Genomic DNA, 17,013 nt, shown 5'->3' on the forward strand with positions numbered 1-17,013 from the left:
TTAAATACAAAACTAAGAAAATTTAAGTTGACACTTTAGAGCTTTTTCTTACCCTGCTCATACCTTCTTTCCTTTGTGGTTTTGGTTTGGGAACACAGAAATAATTAAAATAGAATATTAGAGACCAGTTAGAATCAAATGAAGCACTTTACCCATTAAAACTGTGGGCACATCTTCTTTATCCATTCATCCGATGATGGGCACTTAGGTTGTTTCCATCTCCGGGCTATTGTAAATAGAGCTGCAATGAACATTTTGGTACATGACTCTATTTGATTTATGGTTTTCTCAGGCTATATGCCCAGTAGTGGGATTGCTGGGTCATGTGGTAGTTCTTTTTGTAGTTTTTTAAGGAACCTCCATACTGTTCTCCATAGTGGCTGTACCAATTCACATTCCCACCAGCAGTGCAGGAGTGTTCCCTTTTCTCCACACCCTCTCCAGCATTTATTGTTTCTAGATTTTTTGATGATGGCCATTCTGACTGATGTGAGATGATATCTCATTGTAGTTTTGATATACAATGGAATATTACTCAGCCATAAAAAGAAACGAAATTGAGCTATTTGTAATGAGGTGGATAGACCTAGAGTCTGTCATACAGAGTGAAGTAAGTCAGAAAGAGAAAGACAAATACCGTATGCTAACACATATATATGGAATTTAAGGGGGAAAAAAAGTCATGAAGAACCTAGGGGTAAGACAGGAATAAAGACACAGACCTACTGGAGAACGGACTTGAGGATATGGGGAGGGGGAGGGGGAGCTGTGACAAAGCGAGAGAGAGGCATGGACATATATACAGTACCAAACGTAAGGTAGATAGCTAGTGGGAAGCAGCCGCATAGCACAGGCATATCAGCTTGGTGCTTTGTGACCGCCTGGAGGGGTAGGATAGGGAGGGTGGGAGGGAGGGAGATGCAAGAGGGAAGAGATATGGGAACATATGTATATGTATAACTGATTCACTTTGTTATAAAGCAGAAACTAACACACCACTGTAAAGCAATTATACCCCAATAAAGATGTTAAAAAAAAAAAAAAAAACTGGGCACTTGACTAGCCAACTTACTGCGGCATTGCTGGAATATTTTAAATTTTCAAGGGGACAACGCCATCTGTTGGGCATCTTGCAAAGTAGTACTATCAAATTGTAGGGCCCTAACTATTTAAACACAAAGGTTAGGTTGGTTGTTTTGTTTTGGTTTTGCTTTCGGGGTGTGGTGAAAAAATTTCTGAGATACTAAGGGCACCGAGAGTCCTTGCCTTAAAAGTTTTGTTTGAACATTGAGCAGTAATGCTACTTCCATTCCAAGACAAAGAAATTGACTTTTAGTCAACTAATACTGGAGAGCAGCATAGTAACAATAACTCTTTATTTGTATTATAAAGATGAATGTAATTTAAGCAGTGTTTAAGCAGTGTTTTCAAATAAAGCCTGACTCCCAAAATCATGGTGGAGTTTAAGGTAGTAGCAGGGTTGGAATTAGATTGTGACAAGTGAGGTTCTCACTTAAGTGCAAAAAAGCTCAGTAATCAAGATAAAATACTATTTTAATGTATCATTTTTATGCTATTATTTTTATTTTATTTACATTTAAATTTCACCAAACACAGAGCTCAAGTATATCCTGGCCCTTTGTTCAGATTCTTGAAATAAAGATAAATGGACAGACAGCTTTAAGGATGCAATGTATTTTACATTGCACAATATATTAAATGATTGGAGAAAATTTAGAGGGTGGTATAACTATATACCTTTATACATTTAGTAGCACAAATATAGGGACAAGCCATGCAATTGAGGAAAAACCAGTTAAGGACTGAACAGAGAGGTCTTGGTTGCTGACAGAATCTCCCCTTGACTTCAGACTTGAGACAAACCAAGGAGTCTATCAGTATACAAAAACCACTGAGTTCAGAACAGTAACAACAGGATAGATATTAAGGAACTGGCTCTTGCCAATTAGGATTGTGGGGGCCAGTCTGAAGCAAGCAGGGTTGGCTGGAGGCTGGAAATGTTGCAGCTCAAGTCCAGAATCAGTAGAACAGCAGTCTAGAGACAGAATGGTTAGCGCTTTCTTCAAAAATTCCCAGTTTTCCAAACAAGTTCCTAGGGTACTTTCCTCAAACAGCAAATGTATCATTTTTGAAAGCTCAATATTAATGCAAAAAATTTCATAATGAGCAAAATATCAATTTTAAATAAAGCAGGATCTGACCCTCCACTTGCATGATTCGCCTCACCCTAATCCCAGCCCTGGGTATTATAGATTAAATTTTCATAACCCTAATTATTAAATAATTTGCTGTGGACTCTTCCACATTAATTTTTTTTTTCAAGAATAAAAGTTATACTTCTGGAACCTTGGAAATGGGGGGAGGTTAGGGGAAATGGTAGAGGGAGCACAAGGGAATAGGTTACCAATAGATTCAGGAATCTGATTCCATATTTTATATAAAATTATTTCTCCCATTCTGAGGTCAATATCTTATTCAATCTTCTTTTTCTTGTAGCATGGCGGACACCGACCTCTTTATGGAATGTGAGGAGGAGGAGTTGGAGCCATGGCAGAAAATCAGTGATGTCATTGAGGATTCTGTAGTTGAGGATTATAATTCAGTGGATAAAACTACTACAGGTAACAAAAATTCTTTTGCTCTTAGATCATTGTTATATTGACTGAATTGAATGGCATTTTTGTTAAGAAAGTGCGAGGTGGAAGAAGACTTCAAGAATCCAGGGTTGCTTCACTGTGGCACTGGTGCTACCTTTTTCCGCTGTGCTCTGGTCTGTAAGTGCTTTGGTTTCCTTGTACATAAAGCTAAAAACACATTTAATAAATTGAAAACATTGAGAATTGGATTAACCAATGTTTATCAAACACATAAGCAATCCTCTTACCAAATGATGTACGAACAAGAATGCAAAGGTGTGTGTCAGTGCTCATTTATATACCCAGTCAAAAACAGGTTCCCATAGTCTTGGGGGATTTTTTGTTTGTTTTACTTGAACTTGGTTTCCTTTGTGAGCTGAGCAGAATTCGCTTCGTGTCTGCCTCCATGGACAGTTTACAAACTTAGGCTTGTTAGCGTCTCTTTCAAAAAGGTGATGTTGCAGGGTCAAATTCTAGATTGCCCTGAATTCAGAAACTGAGTGGTAGTTCTTTTCCCCTCTAAATTGTATCTGTTGCTCTTTTAATTTTTTTATCTTTCCTGCCTTGAGAACTGAAGATGGCATTGGTTTGGGCTGAAACAGGACAGTTCAGGGTCTTGTGGACGGCTTACTAATGCATGGTTATGAATACCAGTAGTGGAGATAATAAGCCTTTGAATTCTAGAGGTTTGCTTGTGCTATATAAGCAAAACAGTAAAATCCGGGTTCAGTGAGCTCATAATCTAACTTAATTTACCAGGAAATGTGAGGCTAAGAAGAAGGCATTGTGTCTAATTTGTGGTGTGAGGGACACATAGGAGAAATCAGATGAACAGTTGGATTTACGAATAAAGCAGGAAAGTTTTTGGCTATAGAGACCCACAGTAAGATGAAAAGGGAAGATTAGAACAGTATCCTTTAGTGTCATCTGTCCCTGTCTCCAAGTGACTGTGCCTCCCCTTCCCCACAGTTTCTGTGAGCCAGCAGCCTGTCTCGGCTCCAGTGCCCATCGCTGCCCATGCTTCTGTTGCTGGGCACCTCTCTACATCCACCACCGTTAGTAGCAGCGGGGCACAGAACAGCGACAGTACAAAGAAGACTCTTGTCACACTAATTGCCAACAACAATGGTAAGTGGGATTATTGGGAAATTCTTCCTGGGCTAGAGGGGTGAGAGACTAAAAAAGGTCTTAGGAACAGCTGTACCTGTTCAGTTTTAGGTACTGATGTGGTTCTGCTGGTGTTGGAGTGAGTTTAGTCCTGATTCTCTGTTACGGAAGTAAGTGGTGCTGTTCCTTCTGATTTAGTGCTGAATCGATGCTAGTGTTTCAAGTCAGAGGACAGCTGAGTCTTTTTGCTGATAATTTCTAGGAAAGAAAATGTAAACCCCAAATTCCTAACTATTAAAGAGATGTATGGGGGGCTTGTTTGATTGTTTATGTTTTTTAATTAGAAGAGCCCCACTAGTCTGCTAAGAATTCTCTGAGGGCAGCTTTGTTCCATATTTTCTTTGGCAGATTCATTTGGTTATTGGTTCCTGGGTATGAAAAATAGGATAGGGTTGTTGTCTACCGGAAGAGATGGTGAAAGAGAAGTGTTTTTTAGTGAGTTTATTGACTAGAGAAGTTATATAATATTGGTTTCTGTTTCATTTCTGATGACTGTTTCTACATTCTGAAAGTGAGTTACTGGCAAGTTATGTCTCAAGATTCATGTGTAGAATAAGCACCTTCATAGAATCATTGCATTGCTATAAAGGACTTATTTAATTCCTTTAGCTTTATTAATACAAGAATAATATATGCATTGTAGAAAAAGTGGACAGTAAAAAAAAAAACAAAACAATTTTTAACTGTAATCTCACTACCTGGAGATAACTGTTTGTAACTTACTCTGTACATATATGTACTTTTATGTACATTTATATGCTATGTGCAGTGATTCACTTTTTATAAAAATAGATCCATACAGATTGTACTTGCTTTTTTCCCTCAATATGTAGTGAGTATCTTCTCATTTTAATAAATCTTTTTGTAACATTTTGATGACTATTTCCCGTTGTTTGGCTAACTGTTATTAGCAATAGGTTGTAAAGCTGTGTACTACTACTTTAAAGGGCTATTGTGAACATCTCTGTCTCTCTTGTCTCTCTTGTCTTTTCTCACATCCATAGTTCTGAGAATACATTTCTAAATGTCAAATTGTTGGATCAAAGGTTATCACAATTTTTAAGGATTTTGATCAATATTTTTCCTGGATTGGCCATCTAGAAATGTTGTATCCATTTACATTTCCATTAGAGGTGCACCTGGTGTTCTTAGTGTTGAATATAACCATTTACCTCCCTTATTGTTGGACATTTACTACAATCCCATTTTTTTGTGATTACAAACAGTGCTGCAGTGAACATTCTCAGACATTGTATCTGTGCCCACTGTGTAAGCATATCTATAATGTAAAGTGAGATTGCTGGGTCAGGCATTTAAAATTTGTTAGCGTCAAATTGCCATAATAGATTGCTCTACATAAGTGGATACTGAAAAAATAAAATTTTTTAAATTTATTTATTTTGGCTGTGCTGGGTCTTTGTTGCAGCTCATAGGCTCTTCAGTGCAGTATGCGGGCTTAGTTGCAGTATGTGGGAAGTTGTGGTGCACGGGCTCCCTAGTTGCAACGCGCAGGCTCTAGAGCACGTGGGCTCAGTAGTTGCATTGTGCAGGCCTAGTTGCAGTATGTGGGATCTTAGTTCCCTGACCAGAGACTGAACCCAGGCCCCCTGCATTGGGAGCTCAGAGTCTTAACCACTGGACTACCAGGGAAGTCCCTGAAAAAATAATTTTTATCACATGAAAAATCCTTAGAATTTTTTTAAACCTATAGTGACCCTCATATATATAAAGATGAGGAACCTATATCTAGAGATTTTCTCATTTTTACAGATGCAGAAACCAAGGCGTGGAGAGTCTAAATAATGTACTTAAGGTCAAATAGTAAGCGACTAAACTGGATTTGAATTATTTAGACTGCAAAACTTGTGGCCTTCCCACTGTATTATACTACTTTCCTATGTTTCTCTTAATATAAGCTGTCAAAGTGCTATTAGCCACCAGTTTAGCTGAATTTTTCTTTGATCCCAGCATTCCAAGGCCCATGATGAGCATCTCATGACACACTGATGTGACCTACTCTCTTTGAATGGACCCTTGATTCCTGTGGCCTGTGTACAAAAATTTTTTGAAATATGAAAATGGATTTTATTTACTTTAGAAAGCCCTAGTATTCAAATTAAAATGTTAACCTGTGTTCATGGTTTAAAAAAAAAGTGGGGGGCTTCCCTGGTGGCGCAGTGGTTGAGAGTCCGCCTGCCGATGCAGGGGACACGGGTTCGTGCCCCGGTCCGGGAAGATCCCACACGCCGCGAAGCAGCTAGGCTCATGAGCCATGGCCGCTGAGCCTGCACGTCCAGAGCCTGTGCTCCACAATGGGAGAGGCCACAACAGTGAGAGACCCGCATACCGAAAAAAAAAAAAAAAAACTGGTAACCACAGTTACGTATGTCTTGTGTGTTCATCCAAAAATTCTTTCATGCTGGGAGTTCCCTGGTGGTCCAGTGGTTAGGACTCCGTGCTTTCACTGCCGAGGGCCTGGGTTCAATCCCTCGTTGGGGAACTAAGATCCTATAGGCCATGCAGTGTGGCCAAAAAAAGGGGGGGGCTCAAAACTTCTTTTATGCGTAGATAAGCACACAATTGTGTGACTTTCTAAAATCAGATACTCTTGAAGTGCCAGCGTTATTCATTATAGCCCGGAATTGGAAACAACCTAAGATGTTGAATGAATAAGCAAAATGTGGGACTTCCCTGGTGGCGCAGTAGTTAAGAATCTGCCTGCCAATGCAGGGGACACGGGTTTGATCCCTGGTCCGGGAAGATCCCACATGCCATGGAGCAACTAAGCCCGTACGCCACAACTACTGAGCCTGCGCTCTAGATCCCAAGAGCCATAACTGCTGAGCCTGAGTGCCAGAACTACTGAAGCCCGTGCACCCAGAGCCCGTGCTCTGCAACAAGAGAAGCCACCGCAATGAGAAACCCGCGCACTGCAACGAAGGGTAGCCCCCACTCGCCGCAACTAAAGAAAGCCCGCACGCAGCAACGAAGACCCAACACAGCCAAAAATAGATAGATAGATAGATATCAAAAAGGCCACATATATGACCCCATTGTTATGAAATGCCCATAATAGACAAATCTGTAGAGACAGAAAGTTAGATTGTTCGTTGCCAGGGCTGGGGGGAGGAGAATGGGGAATAACTGCTAATGGGTGTAAGGTTTCTTTCTGAGGTGCTGAAAATGTTCTGGAATTAAATAATGGTGATGATTGCACAAACCTTGTGAATACACTAAAAGCCTCTAAATTGTACACTTTAAATGGGTGATAAAATATGTATGGTATGTGAATTATATCTCAATAAGGCTTTTTTCTTTAACAGAGTGTTAGGAATAAAATTTTAGAACATTTTTACTATTTTTGCTGTTCTTCAGAATCCACCACTCAGCATTTAGAAATTATTCCTGTAGTTCTGACTGATCATATGTTTGCATTGGAAAGGAACATTATGAAGTGAAATGAACCACTGCTTAATTCTGAGCTGTGAATGATATGAATTTAATGTTATACATTTTTTACTGTAATTATGATTTTCAATTCCTGTTTGGCCCATTTCAACTCCATTTGGCCCTCTTATCTCTGGGGTTTAAGGCTGTGTAAGTGAACTTAAAAGAATGAAGAAAAAAAAATCAAGACCTTCAGATTTGTAAAACAAACAGAACATGTTGTGAGAGAAGCTGCTAAATCTTCTATTATTTAATCAGTTTATGGCTGAGGTACCTAGTTTATTGGAGAACAAACTTACAGGTAGGGGATTGGTCAGATAATTCTTTTAAAGGCTTTTTTTTTTTTTTTTTTTTTTTTTGTGGTACGCGGGCCTCTCACCGTTGTGGCCTCTCCCGTTGCGGAGCACAGGCTCCGGACGCGCAGGCTCAGCGGCCATGGCTCACATGCCCAGCCGCTCCGCATGTGGGATCTTCCCGGACTGGGGCACGAACCCGTGTCCCCTGCATCGGCAGGCGGACTCTCAACCACTGCGCCACCAGGGAAGCCCGTTTTTAAAGGCTTTTTTAAGTCTCAGGGTTCTAACTTCCTCTTTCATTCTCTGGAAATAGAACTTCATAAGACCTTTGAATTGTCAGAATTTCTTTTAGGAAAGACTTAATAAGAATGCAGAAATCATTAAAAACAACTCATTTGTTAGAATTGGAATTATTATAATTCATTAGAATTATAAGAATGAATTTATAGAATACATTAAATAAATATTTACTGTGTGACTTTAATTTACCCAGTGTGACTTGCCGTATGCTGGTTTTTGCTTTCAATTGAATTGTAAACCTAGTCTAGGCTTAGAAACCTACTTTTTTGTTTGCACTTTATTTTTGGAAAGGTCCTAACAATCCACCAAAATTCAAACATGACCCTGAGGTCAGAGAGAATATTTGCAGAAAATGCTGTGTTAACATTCTTTATAGTAGTAGAGTATGTGTAGATTTCATGGGAACAAGGCCTGTCTTTTGAGACTTGCTAATGCTGGTTGATTTCACATAAATGCAAAAAATTTTCCATCCTTCCCTTCCTATATTTAGTTGAGATGTTGAGTCAGTGATTATCTTAAGAATTCTTAGGCTTAGATAAATAACAGATAATTTATTTTCTTTTACCCTAGCAGTTAAAATAGTGAATAGAAAATACATGTTTTTGCTTAGTCAATATTTTCAACCGTAAATTGCAGAGGAGTAAAAAAGAGATGGATGGGGAACCTATAGATTAAAAGAGATTGAAGAGGTATGTCATCAGTTATACTTTATGAACCCTTTTGTAACATAATTCAAACAAAAAAATGTAATTGTCAATTTGAATTCTAACTGGGTATTTGATATTAAAGAATTGTTCATTCATTCATTCATTGATTTATTGCCGCACAGTGCGGCATGTGGGATCTTAGTTCCCCCACCAGGGATGGAACCCGTGCCCCCTGCAGTGGAAGTGCAGAGTCCTAACCACTGGACTGCCAAGGAAGCTCCCAAGAATTGTTGTATATATTTAACTTTATTGAGGTATAATTGACAAATAAAATTGTAAGATATTTAATGTGTACTTTGTGGTGATTTGGTATATGTATGCATTGTGCAAGGATTCCCACTATCTAGTTAATTAACACATCCATCACCTCACATATTTATCCTCTTTTGGGGGTAGGGATAGGGGGTAGTGAGAACATTTAAGTTCTGTTCTCTCAGCAAACTTCAATTATATCATACAGTATTATCCACTATAGTTACAGAATTATTATAATATTTTTTAGGAGTGATAATGGTGTTGATATTTCCTCTTTTTTAAAGTCCTTTTAGAGATATATGCTGAAATATTTATAGATGAAGTGATATGATCTGAAGCTTGTATCAACATAATATGGGAGCTGGTAAGAGAATGGGAAGTATAGATGAAACAAGATTGACCTTAAGTTGATAATTATTGAAGCTGATATAGGTACATAGAGATTTATTATAGTGTTCTATTTTTATATGTATTTGAACATCTCCATAATAAAATACTTAAGTTAAAAATGTAGAGAGAGAGAGTCAATAAATTGCCAGTGTAATTAGCATAGCTAGAATTTGGAATTTTTTATCTGTCAGCATCTATAATTACTAGTCTGCTGGCCCAGTAACTATGAGGGTCTAGTCCACTGATGGACTCTCAGTTTCTGGGAGAACATGGGACAATTCAAGGTTGGCCCATTAATAGCCACCTGTATACCCACTTTGGTGGTCTAGCTCTGTAGCTAACTATAGTGACACCATTTGTCAAGTGGAACTTAAAGCTTCAGGGGAGTCCATCCCATTCTGGTGATTTGAGGTAAAAAAGTTGCAGTATTTTGCTTGAATCTTTGATTTAGGTATTGGGTTGGCCAAAAAGTTCCTTTGGTTTTAAAATAAAAATAAAAGACACATTTTTCATTTTCACCAAGAACATTATTGAACAACGTATTCACCATTTTGTTGCACTACCTTCTGCCATTTTTCAGGCAACTTCATAATTCCATCTTCCCAAAACTTTTTATCTTTTTGAGCAAAGAACTGTTCCAGGTACCTTTTACAGTCTTCCAGGGAATTGAAATTTTTTCCATTAAGAGAATTTTGTAAAGACTGAAATAAATGGAAATCCGAAGGTGCAATGTCTGGTGAATACAGTGGATGAATCACAACTCCCCAGCCAAGCTGTGACAGTTTTTGCCTGGTCATCAAAGAAACATGCAGTCTTGTGTTATCCTGATGGAAGACTATGCATTTTCTGTTGACTAATTCTGGACACTTTTTGTCGAGTGCTGCTTTCATTTGGTCTAATTGGGAGCAGTACTTGTTGGAATTAATCGTTTGGATTTCCAGAAGGAGCTCATAACAGAGGACTCCCTTCCAATCCCACCATATACACAACATCGCCTTCTTGGGATGAAGACCGGCCTTTGCTGTGGTTGGTGCTGGTTCATTTTGCTTGCCTCACGATCTCTTCCGTTCCACATTATTGTACACTATCCACTTTTCATCGCCCATCACAATTTTTCCATTTTAAAAATGGAATATTTTTGTTGCATTTAAGTAGAGAATCGCATGCAGAAATAAGGTCAAGAATGTTTTTTTCACCTAACTTATGTGGAACCCAAACATCAAAGCGATTAACATAACCAAGCTGGTGCAAGTGATTTTCAGTGCTTGATTTAGATATTTGGAGTATGTCGGCTATCTCCCGCGTGATATAATGGTGATTGTTCTCAGCTAATGTCTGGATTTGATCGCCGTCAACTTCAACTGGGCTACCCAGCCGTGGAGCGTTGTCCAGCGAGAAATCTCCAGCACGAAACTTCACGAACCAATTTTGACAACGTTTGATCAGTCACGGCACCTTCTCCATTCACTGCACAAATCTTTTTTTGCATATCAGCGTTTTTACCTTTCTTGAAATAATAAAGCATAATATTGCCAAAAATGTAAATTTTTTTCTTCCATCTTCAGTATTAAAATGGCTACACAAAAAGTCAATCTTGATAAGTTTTTTTTAAATGCACACTATGGCAGCTGTCCCAATACAATCTAACAAAATTGTTTTGAATGAAGTTAAAGACAACTAAGTGCTACTAAAGCCATCTTACAGAAAAAAAGAACGTGCTTTTTGGCAAAGCCAATGTTTTGGCTCTCTGAAATAGAATTTCTGTTTTGGAGTATTCTTTGTAAATCAGGAAACTTAGTGTAAATGATTTTTTAGCCAATTGTAGCAAATACAGGACTTAAAAACATTACAAAATTACTTTTAACACACATGAAAAAGAATTTAAAATATTTCAAAAAAATTAGCCAGTTTTTTAATATTTATGATATTTGTTACTATTTATTAATGAATGAATCTTCTTAAGTCATATCAGTTTTACTTGGTGTTGATTAGTTTTGGCCAGGTCTTTTCTTTATCAGTTCTGATGACATAAAGAAGGTAGCCTGTCAGTCTCTGTGTTCCCATACCTATTAAAGACAATGGATGTTTAGAGAATCTGTTGCATTTCTGAGATTTGATGCGCTAGGAAGAGATCCCATTTTTTAGATTCTGTGTACTTGCTGAATTAATGTTTGTAGATGAATATTCCTCTTTTTAAAATATAAGGTGGATTAGCTAACAACAAATTACATTCTGATAAAATAGGTTTTTACCTAGTTAAAATGTGGGGAAGGAACTTATATCTTACTTTGTTTTGCTGATTTGGTATGGGGAGATTATTTGTGGTCACTTAAATCATCAGAGTCAAAGTGATAGCCATGTAGAAGTCTTACTGTGTGTGTTACGACATCCCTAGTTAAGATATATGGGGGAGATTTTAGTGAACTTTCCCTTTCTGTGTATTTTTCTGTTAGTTGTAGCTTTGGGTGAAGCTTAAATATTTGGTAAGTTTGCTGACATTAAACCTGAGGTGAGTGACAGTCTTGGATATCTTGATATATGGGAACACCATTTATCTAAGACCATTGTGTTGCTTATAATGGTGGGTTTATTTTCTCTTACATTGTTTTTTTTTTTCCTCTTCCCTCTAGCTGGCAATTCTTTGGTCCAACAAGGTGGACAGCCGCTCATCCTAACCCAGAATCCAACCTCAGGTCTGGGTACAATGGTTACTCAACCAGTATTGAGGCCTGTCCAGGTCATGCAGAATGCCAATCATGTGACTAGTTCCCCTGTGGCCTCACAACCAATATTCATCACTACACAGGTAAATAGGACTCTGAATTCTACTGAATTCAGACACGGTAGAGGAGAGAAAGACTATGGGAACCTTTGAAGGCTATGACTTAAGTCTTTATCATCATTAGAAATGGTTCTAAGTCCTGTCTTTTGATTTGGCTTTCTCATTTGCTAGTTTTTAATTTGATACTGACTTTAGGAGAAAGCCCAACATAGTGTACAGCTGGGTAATCTCCTCTTTATACCCCTGGAGGACTATTAAGTAATTTGATTGAGGTCTAGGCAGGAAAGAGTGGGAAGCTTGCATTAGGAAGCCTTAACACTTGGTCCTCAAGGGTTCTTACCCTTTGCTTGGGCTATTTTTCTTAAAATGGGGTGAGTTAGTTGACTTATGGAAATATACATGCAAGATTGGTGAAGTGCCGGCAGATCTTTGGAAGAGAAGGAAGATGACTTATTTGATATAAATGTGAATTGGAGTTGAAAGCCTAATGCTGGTATGGAATGTAAAGGCAAATGCTTTTTTCTGCCTTGTCTAACAAATTTCCCAGAGGTGTATGGCCTTTGAAGTGGACTTTGGGAACAGTTTCGTACAATTGTTTGTATGTTGAATCACTCCAGTGAATACTGTTAGTGTCATTTTTTTGCATTCTATGCCTTTAGCAATTGAGGGGCCAGTTTGTGGATGAGTTTTTTTTTGTTTTTTGTGGTTTTTTTGCGGTATGCGGGCCTCTCACTGTTGTGGCCTCTCCCGTTGAGGAGCACAGGCTCCGGATGCGCAGGCTCAGCGGCCATGGCTCACGGGCCTAGCTGCTCTGCGGCATGTGGGATCTTCCCGGACTGGGGCACGAACCCGTGTCCCCTGCATCGGCAGGCAGACTCTCAACCACTGCACCACCAGGGAAGCCCCTGTGGATGAGCTTTTTAAGCTGAGGTTCTCTTAAGACAAGAAGTAGGTTTTCATTTTTGTTCATATGTACCAAAGCTCATTCTCCAGTTTTAATATTTGCCACTCACAAGTTTGCCAGAAGTCCAAAATTTCTCCATCTCAGTCATTTAAAAGCTCTAGTTCTAGAGAGAGAATCATTAGGTAAGGGTGTGGGCATTTTTTTGGATATAGGTCTTAATGCAGTCTCTGCTAGTGTTAGCTGATCTCCATGTTAAAGATCATTTTGCTTTTTAATGCAGGGATTTCCTGTAAGAAATGTCCGGCCTGTACAAAATGCAATGAATCAGGTTGGGATTGTGCTGAACGTACAGCAAGGCCAAACAGTTAGACCAATTACACTAGTCCCAGGTAAGGAAAAATGTCTACCCATTTGGAATAAACCAGCATCCAGAAGGCTTGTTTTTGTTGTCTCAAAATATTCAAGGTCATTTAAAAAGTGTATTTAAGGGAAATCTAAAACTACAAAAATCATATTGGTTTAAGCCCCATTTTTAAAAAACTCTAACCTTTGGCCAGGGTGGTGGTTTTATTTTTTAACCTTTTACCACCCTTCATAAGGCAGTAAAACAGGGTTTATATAGTTATTTTTCTGTTTCTGCTGTTTTATTCAGCTATTAAGTTTGTTATCCTGAAGAACTATTATTAATGCAAACTCCCAAATTCTGTATTCCTTATAAGTCTACTCACTTACATGGTGGGATTATAAAATTATTTTGCTTTACTTTTATAGCATAGATTTGGAATATAAATTAAACAAATGGCATATCCTTTGAGGATAAATATTGACAATGGCTAGTTTTTTTTTTTTAAGAAACCAAATTGAAAGATAATTTTTAAAAATCTTGTAATTTTCCCCCAGTTCCATATTTAGTGTCTATAAGTTTACTACAATTCAGGCCAAAAAAGGGTATCTTAATTTAGTTGTAGTAAAGGTATCTCTGTAGCTTGTCTTCCTAAGTTTTTGTTGTTGTTCTCAGAGCCCATAGGGGTTTTTGGCCTTCAGTCTCATGAGCCTATCCTATCTAGTTCTGATATTTTTTAAATGTTTGTCAGTGAAATTGTCTATAGTTGAGCCAGGAGACTCACCTTTGGGACATCCTAGTAGAATGGCATAGTCTGTCTTCTATTTGAGTTTGTATAAGAGAATGAAAGACTCCTTTAGTATTCTGAGAAAGATCACTTTTTTCAGAGCCAGCTCTGCCCTTTGGCCTATATATACCCATACTGCTTCCCACTCTAGACCTATTATTCTCTTCCAATAACAGAGGTCAAGCTACTCATGATTGTACTCTTGGAATAGAAAAGGCAGTGTGGTAAGGTGTTCTGGGAGGAGTTGATGGGACTCTTCTTTCACTTTAATGTTTTCAGGGCTGATTACTAAGGCTAACTTGTTTTATCAGTTTGTGATACCTGTTGTCTTAGACATTAGAATCTATGCTTCCCTTGGGAACCTGACAGTCACCAATCAGTTTGGGGAGATAATCTTTTCCTATTCCAGTATTTCCAGTAAAGACATGGGGAATGTATTATAGGTGAGCTCGTTGACCAAGATTTGGTATTTTTGTCTCTCTTTTGAAGCCCCAGGTACCCAGTTTGTTAAGCCGACAGTTGGAGTCCCACAAGTGTTCTCTCAGATGACCCCTGTGAGGCCAGGCTCCACAATGCCTGTGCGGCCCACCACCAACACCTTCACCACCGTCATCCCAGCCACTCTCACCATTCGAAGCACCGTCCCACAGTCCCAGTCCCAGCAGACCAAGTCCACTCCCAGCACTTCTACCACTCCCACTGCCACACAGCCGACCTCATTGGGGCACCTTGCTGTTCAACCTCCAGGCCAGTCCAACCAGACTCAGAATCCCAAACTAGGTGAGGCTTGGGAAGAGGAGATGGCAGAGCTGGGATGGGTGGTGGGTGGAGAACAGATGATTATCACTTGGCCAACAAAGCTCCCTCCTTCCCCTCTCCACCTGCAGTGAGCATTGCCAGCTTTGTCACTGTGAAGCGACCTGGGGTTACAGGTGAAAATAGCAATGAAGTGGCCAAACTGGTGAATACCCTTAACACCATCCCTTCCCTGGGCCAGAGTCCTGGGCCAATGGTGGTATCCAACAACAGCTCTGCGCATGGCTCTCAGAGAACCAGCGGGCCTGAGTCTTCAATGAAAGGTACGATAACCAGAAAGACTCTGGGCAGCCAGTCATTCAAAAACATTAATAAAGTATTTGTTGTATCAGAACTCTATACTATGAAATAGAGAAATAAAATAAGGTATAGTTGCTATAGTGTGTTCTCACAGAAACTTTAATGTAGTAAAGAGGATCGCCACTTGTGAAAAGTGTAACTGAATCAGCCAGAAGGAGTTTTGTGTTAATTGTTCTTTGGAGATTAGTAAAATGGATTGGTTGATCAGAGATCAGTGGGATAATCAAAAGATAGTTCATGGAGGAGGTGGATTTCTGAACAAGATTTTATTTTAGTTTTTAATTTAATTTATTTATTTTTGGCCGCATTGGGTCTTCATTGCTGCACGCGGGCTTTCACTAGCTGCGGCGAGTGGGGGCTATCTTCATTGCGGTACACAGGCTTCTCACTGCAGTGGTTTCTCTTGTTGCGGAGCACGGGCTCTAGGCTCATGGGCTTCAGTAGTTGTGGCTTGCGGGCTCTAGAGCGCAGGCTCAGTAGTTGTGGCGCACAGGCTTAGTTGCTCTGCGGCATGTGGGATCTTCCCAGACCAGGGATCGAACCCATGTCCCCTGCATTGGCAGGCAGATTCTTAACCTCTGCACCACCAGGGAAGTCCCTGAACAAGATTTTAAAGTTGATATTTAGTAGAGAGGTTTTCAGATGTAGAAGGATATGAGCATAAGGATTTTCAACGGTCTGGAGCAGGGCTTGACAGACTTTTTCTGTAAAGGACCAGATAGTAAATATTTTAGGTTTTATGTACAATATAGTCTCTGTCACAACTACTTAACTCTGCCATTGTGGTACAAAAGCAGCCACAGACAATATGTAAATAATTGAGCTTGACTCTACTCCACTAAAACTATTTATGGATTCTGAATTTTGAGTTTAATTTTCATGTGTCAGAAGATCATTTCTTTTGCTTTTATTTCAACCCTTTAAAAATATGAAAACCTTTAACAAATGGTGTTGAGAAAACTGGATATCCCCATGCAAAAAAAATGAAGTTGGACCCTTTACCATACACCATATTACAAAAACTAACTCAGTGAACTAAAGACCTAAACAAAAGAACTAAAACCATAAAACTCTTAGAAGAAAGCATAGGGGAAAAGCTTTATGACACTGGGTTTGGCAGTGCTTCTTGCATATGATACCAAAAGCATAAGCAACAAAAGGAAAAATAAATAAATGGGACTACATCAAAATTTAAAACTTTACGACATCAAAGGGTTAGCGTTAGGGAGAGTGAAAAGGCAACCCACTAAATGGGAGAAAATTTTTTAAGAGTACTTTAAATCATATATCTGATAAGGGCTTAATATCCAGAATATATAAAGAACTTCTACAGCTCAACCAACAACAAAAGAACAAACAATCCAATTAAAAAATGGGCCAAGGAGCTGAATAGAGATTTCTCGAGGTACACAGATGGCCATTAAACACCCAAAAAGATGCTAAACCTCACTCACTAATCATTACGGAAATGCACATCAAAATTACAATAAGATACCGCTTCACACCCATTAGGATAGCTCTTATCCAAAAAAACAGAAAATAATAAGTGTTGGTGAGGATGCAGAGAAATTGGAACCCTCGTACGTTGCGGGTGGGAATGTAAAATGGGGTGATGGTCCCTCAAAAAATGACACATGAAATTACCGTATGTTCCAGCATTCCACCTTGGAGTATATACCCAGAAGAATTGAAAACAGGGACCCAAACAGATATTTGTACCCCCATGTTCACAGCAACATTTCACAATAGCCTAAAGGTAGAAGCATCCCAGATGTCCATCAGCTGATGAATGGATAAACAAAATATGGTATATACATACAATGGTATATTGTTCAGCCTTAAAAAGGAAAGAAATTCTGACA

The 17,013-nt window shown here is 38.9% G+C and overlaps 1 protein-coding gene across 5 annotated transcripts in view; it reads left to right on the forward strand.

Annotated features, from left to right (window-relative positions):
- The window catches only part of POGZ (pogo transposable element derived with ZNF domain), a 48,041-nt gene that overhangs the window by 14,724 nt on the left and 16,304 nt on the right, over positions 1–17,013 (forward strand). For 2 of the 5 annotated variants that reach the window (XM_019919806.3, XM_019919803.3), the window contains exons 2-7: positions 2,518–2,642; positions 3,627–3,785; positions 11,850–12,025; positions 13,186–13,294; positions 14,525–14,815; positions 14,896–15,114. In XM_019919806.3, coding sequence (XP_019775365.1) covers positions 2,519–2,642; positions 3,627–3,785; positions 11,850–12,025; positions 13,186–13,294; positions 14,525–14,815; positions 14,896–15,114 — 1,078 coding nt within the window. In that variant the 5' untranslated portion in view covers position 2,518. The remainder of the gene's footprint in view (positions 1–2,517; positions 2,643–3,626; positions 3,786–11,849; positions 12,026–13,185; positions 13,295–14,524; positions 14,816–14,895; positions 15,115–17,013) is intronic. The other 3 variants (XM_019919804.3, XM_019919808.3, XM_019919807.3) reach the window with 3 other exon arrangements.

Source organism: Tursiops truncatus, chromosome 1 (assembly GCF_011762595.2).
Source record: "Tursiops truncatus isolate mTurTru1 chromosome 1, mTurTru1.mat.Y, whole genome shotgun sequence".
Classification (NCBI taxonomy): Eukaryota; Metazoa; Chordata; class Mammalia; order Artiodactyla; family Delphinidae; genus Tursiops; species Tursiops truncatus.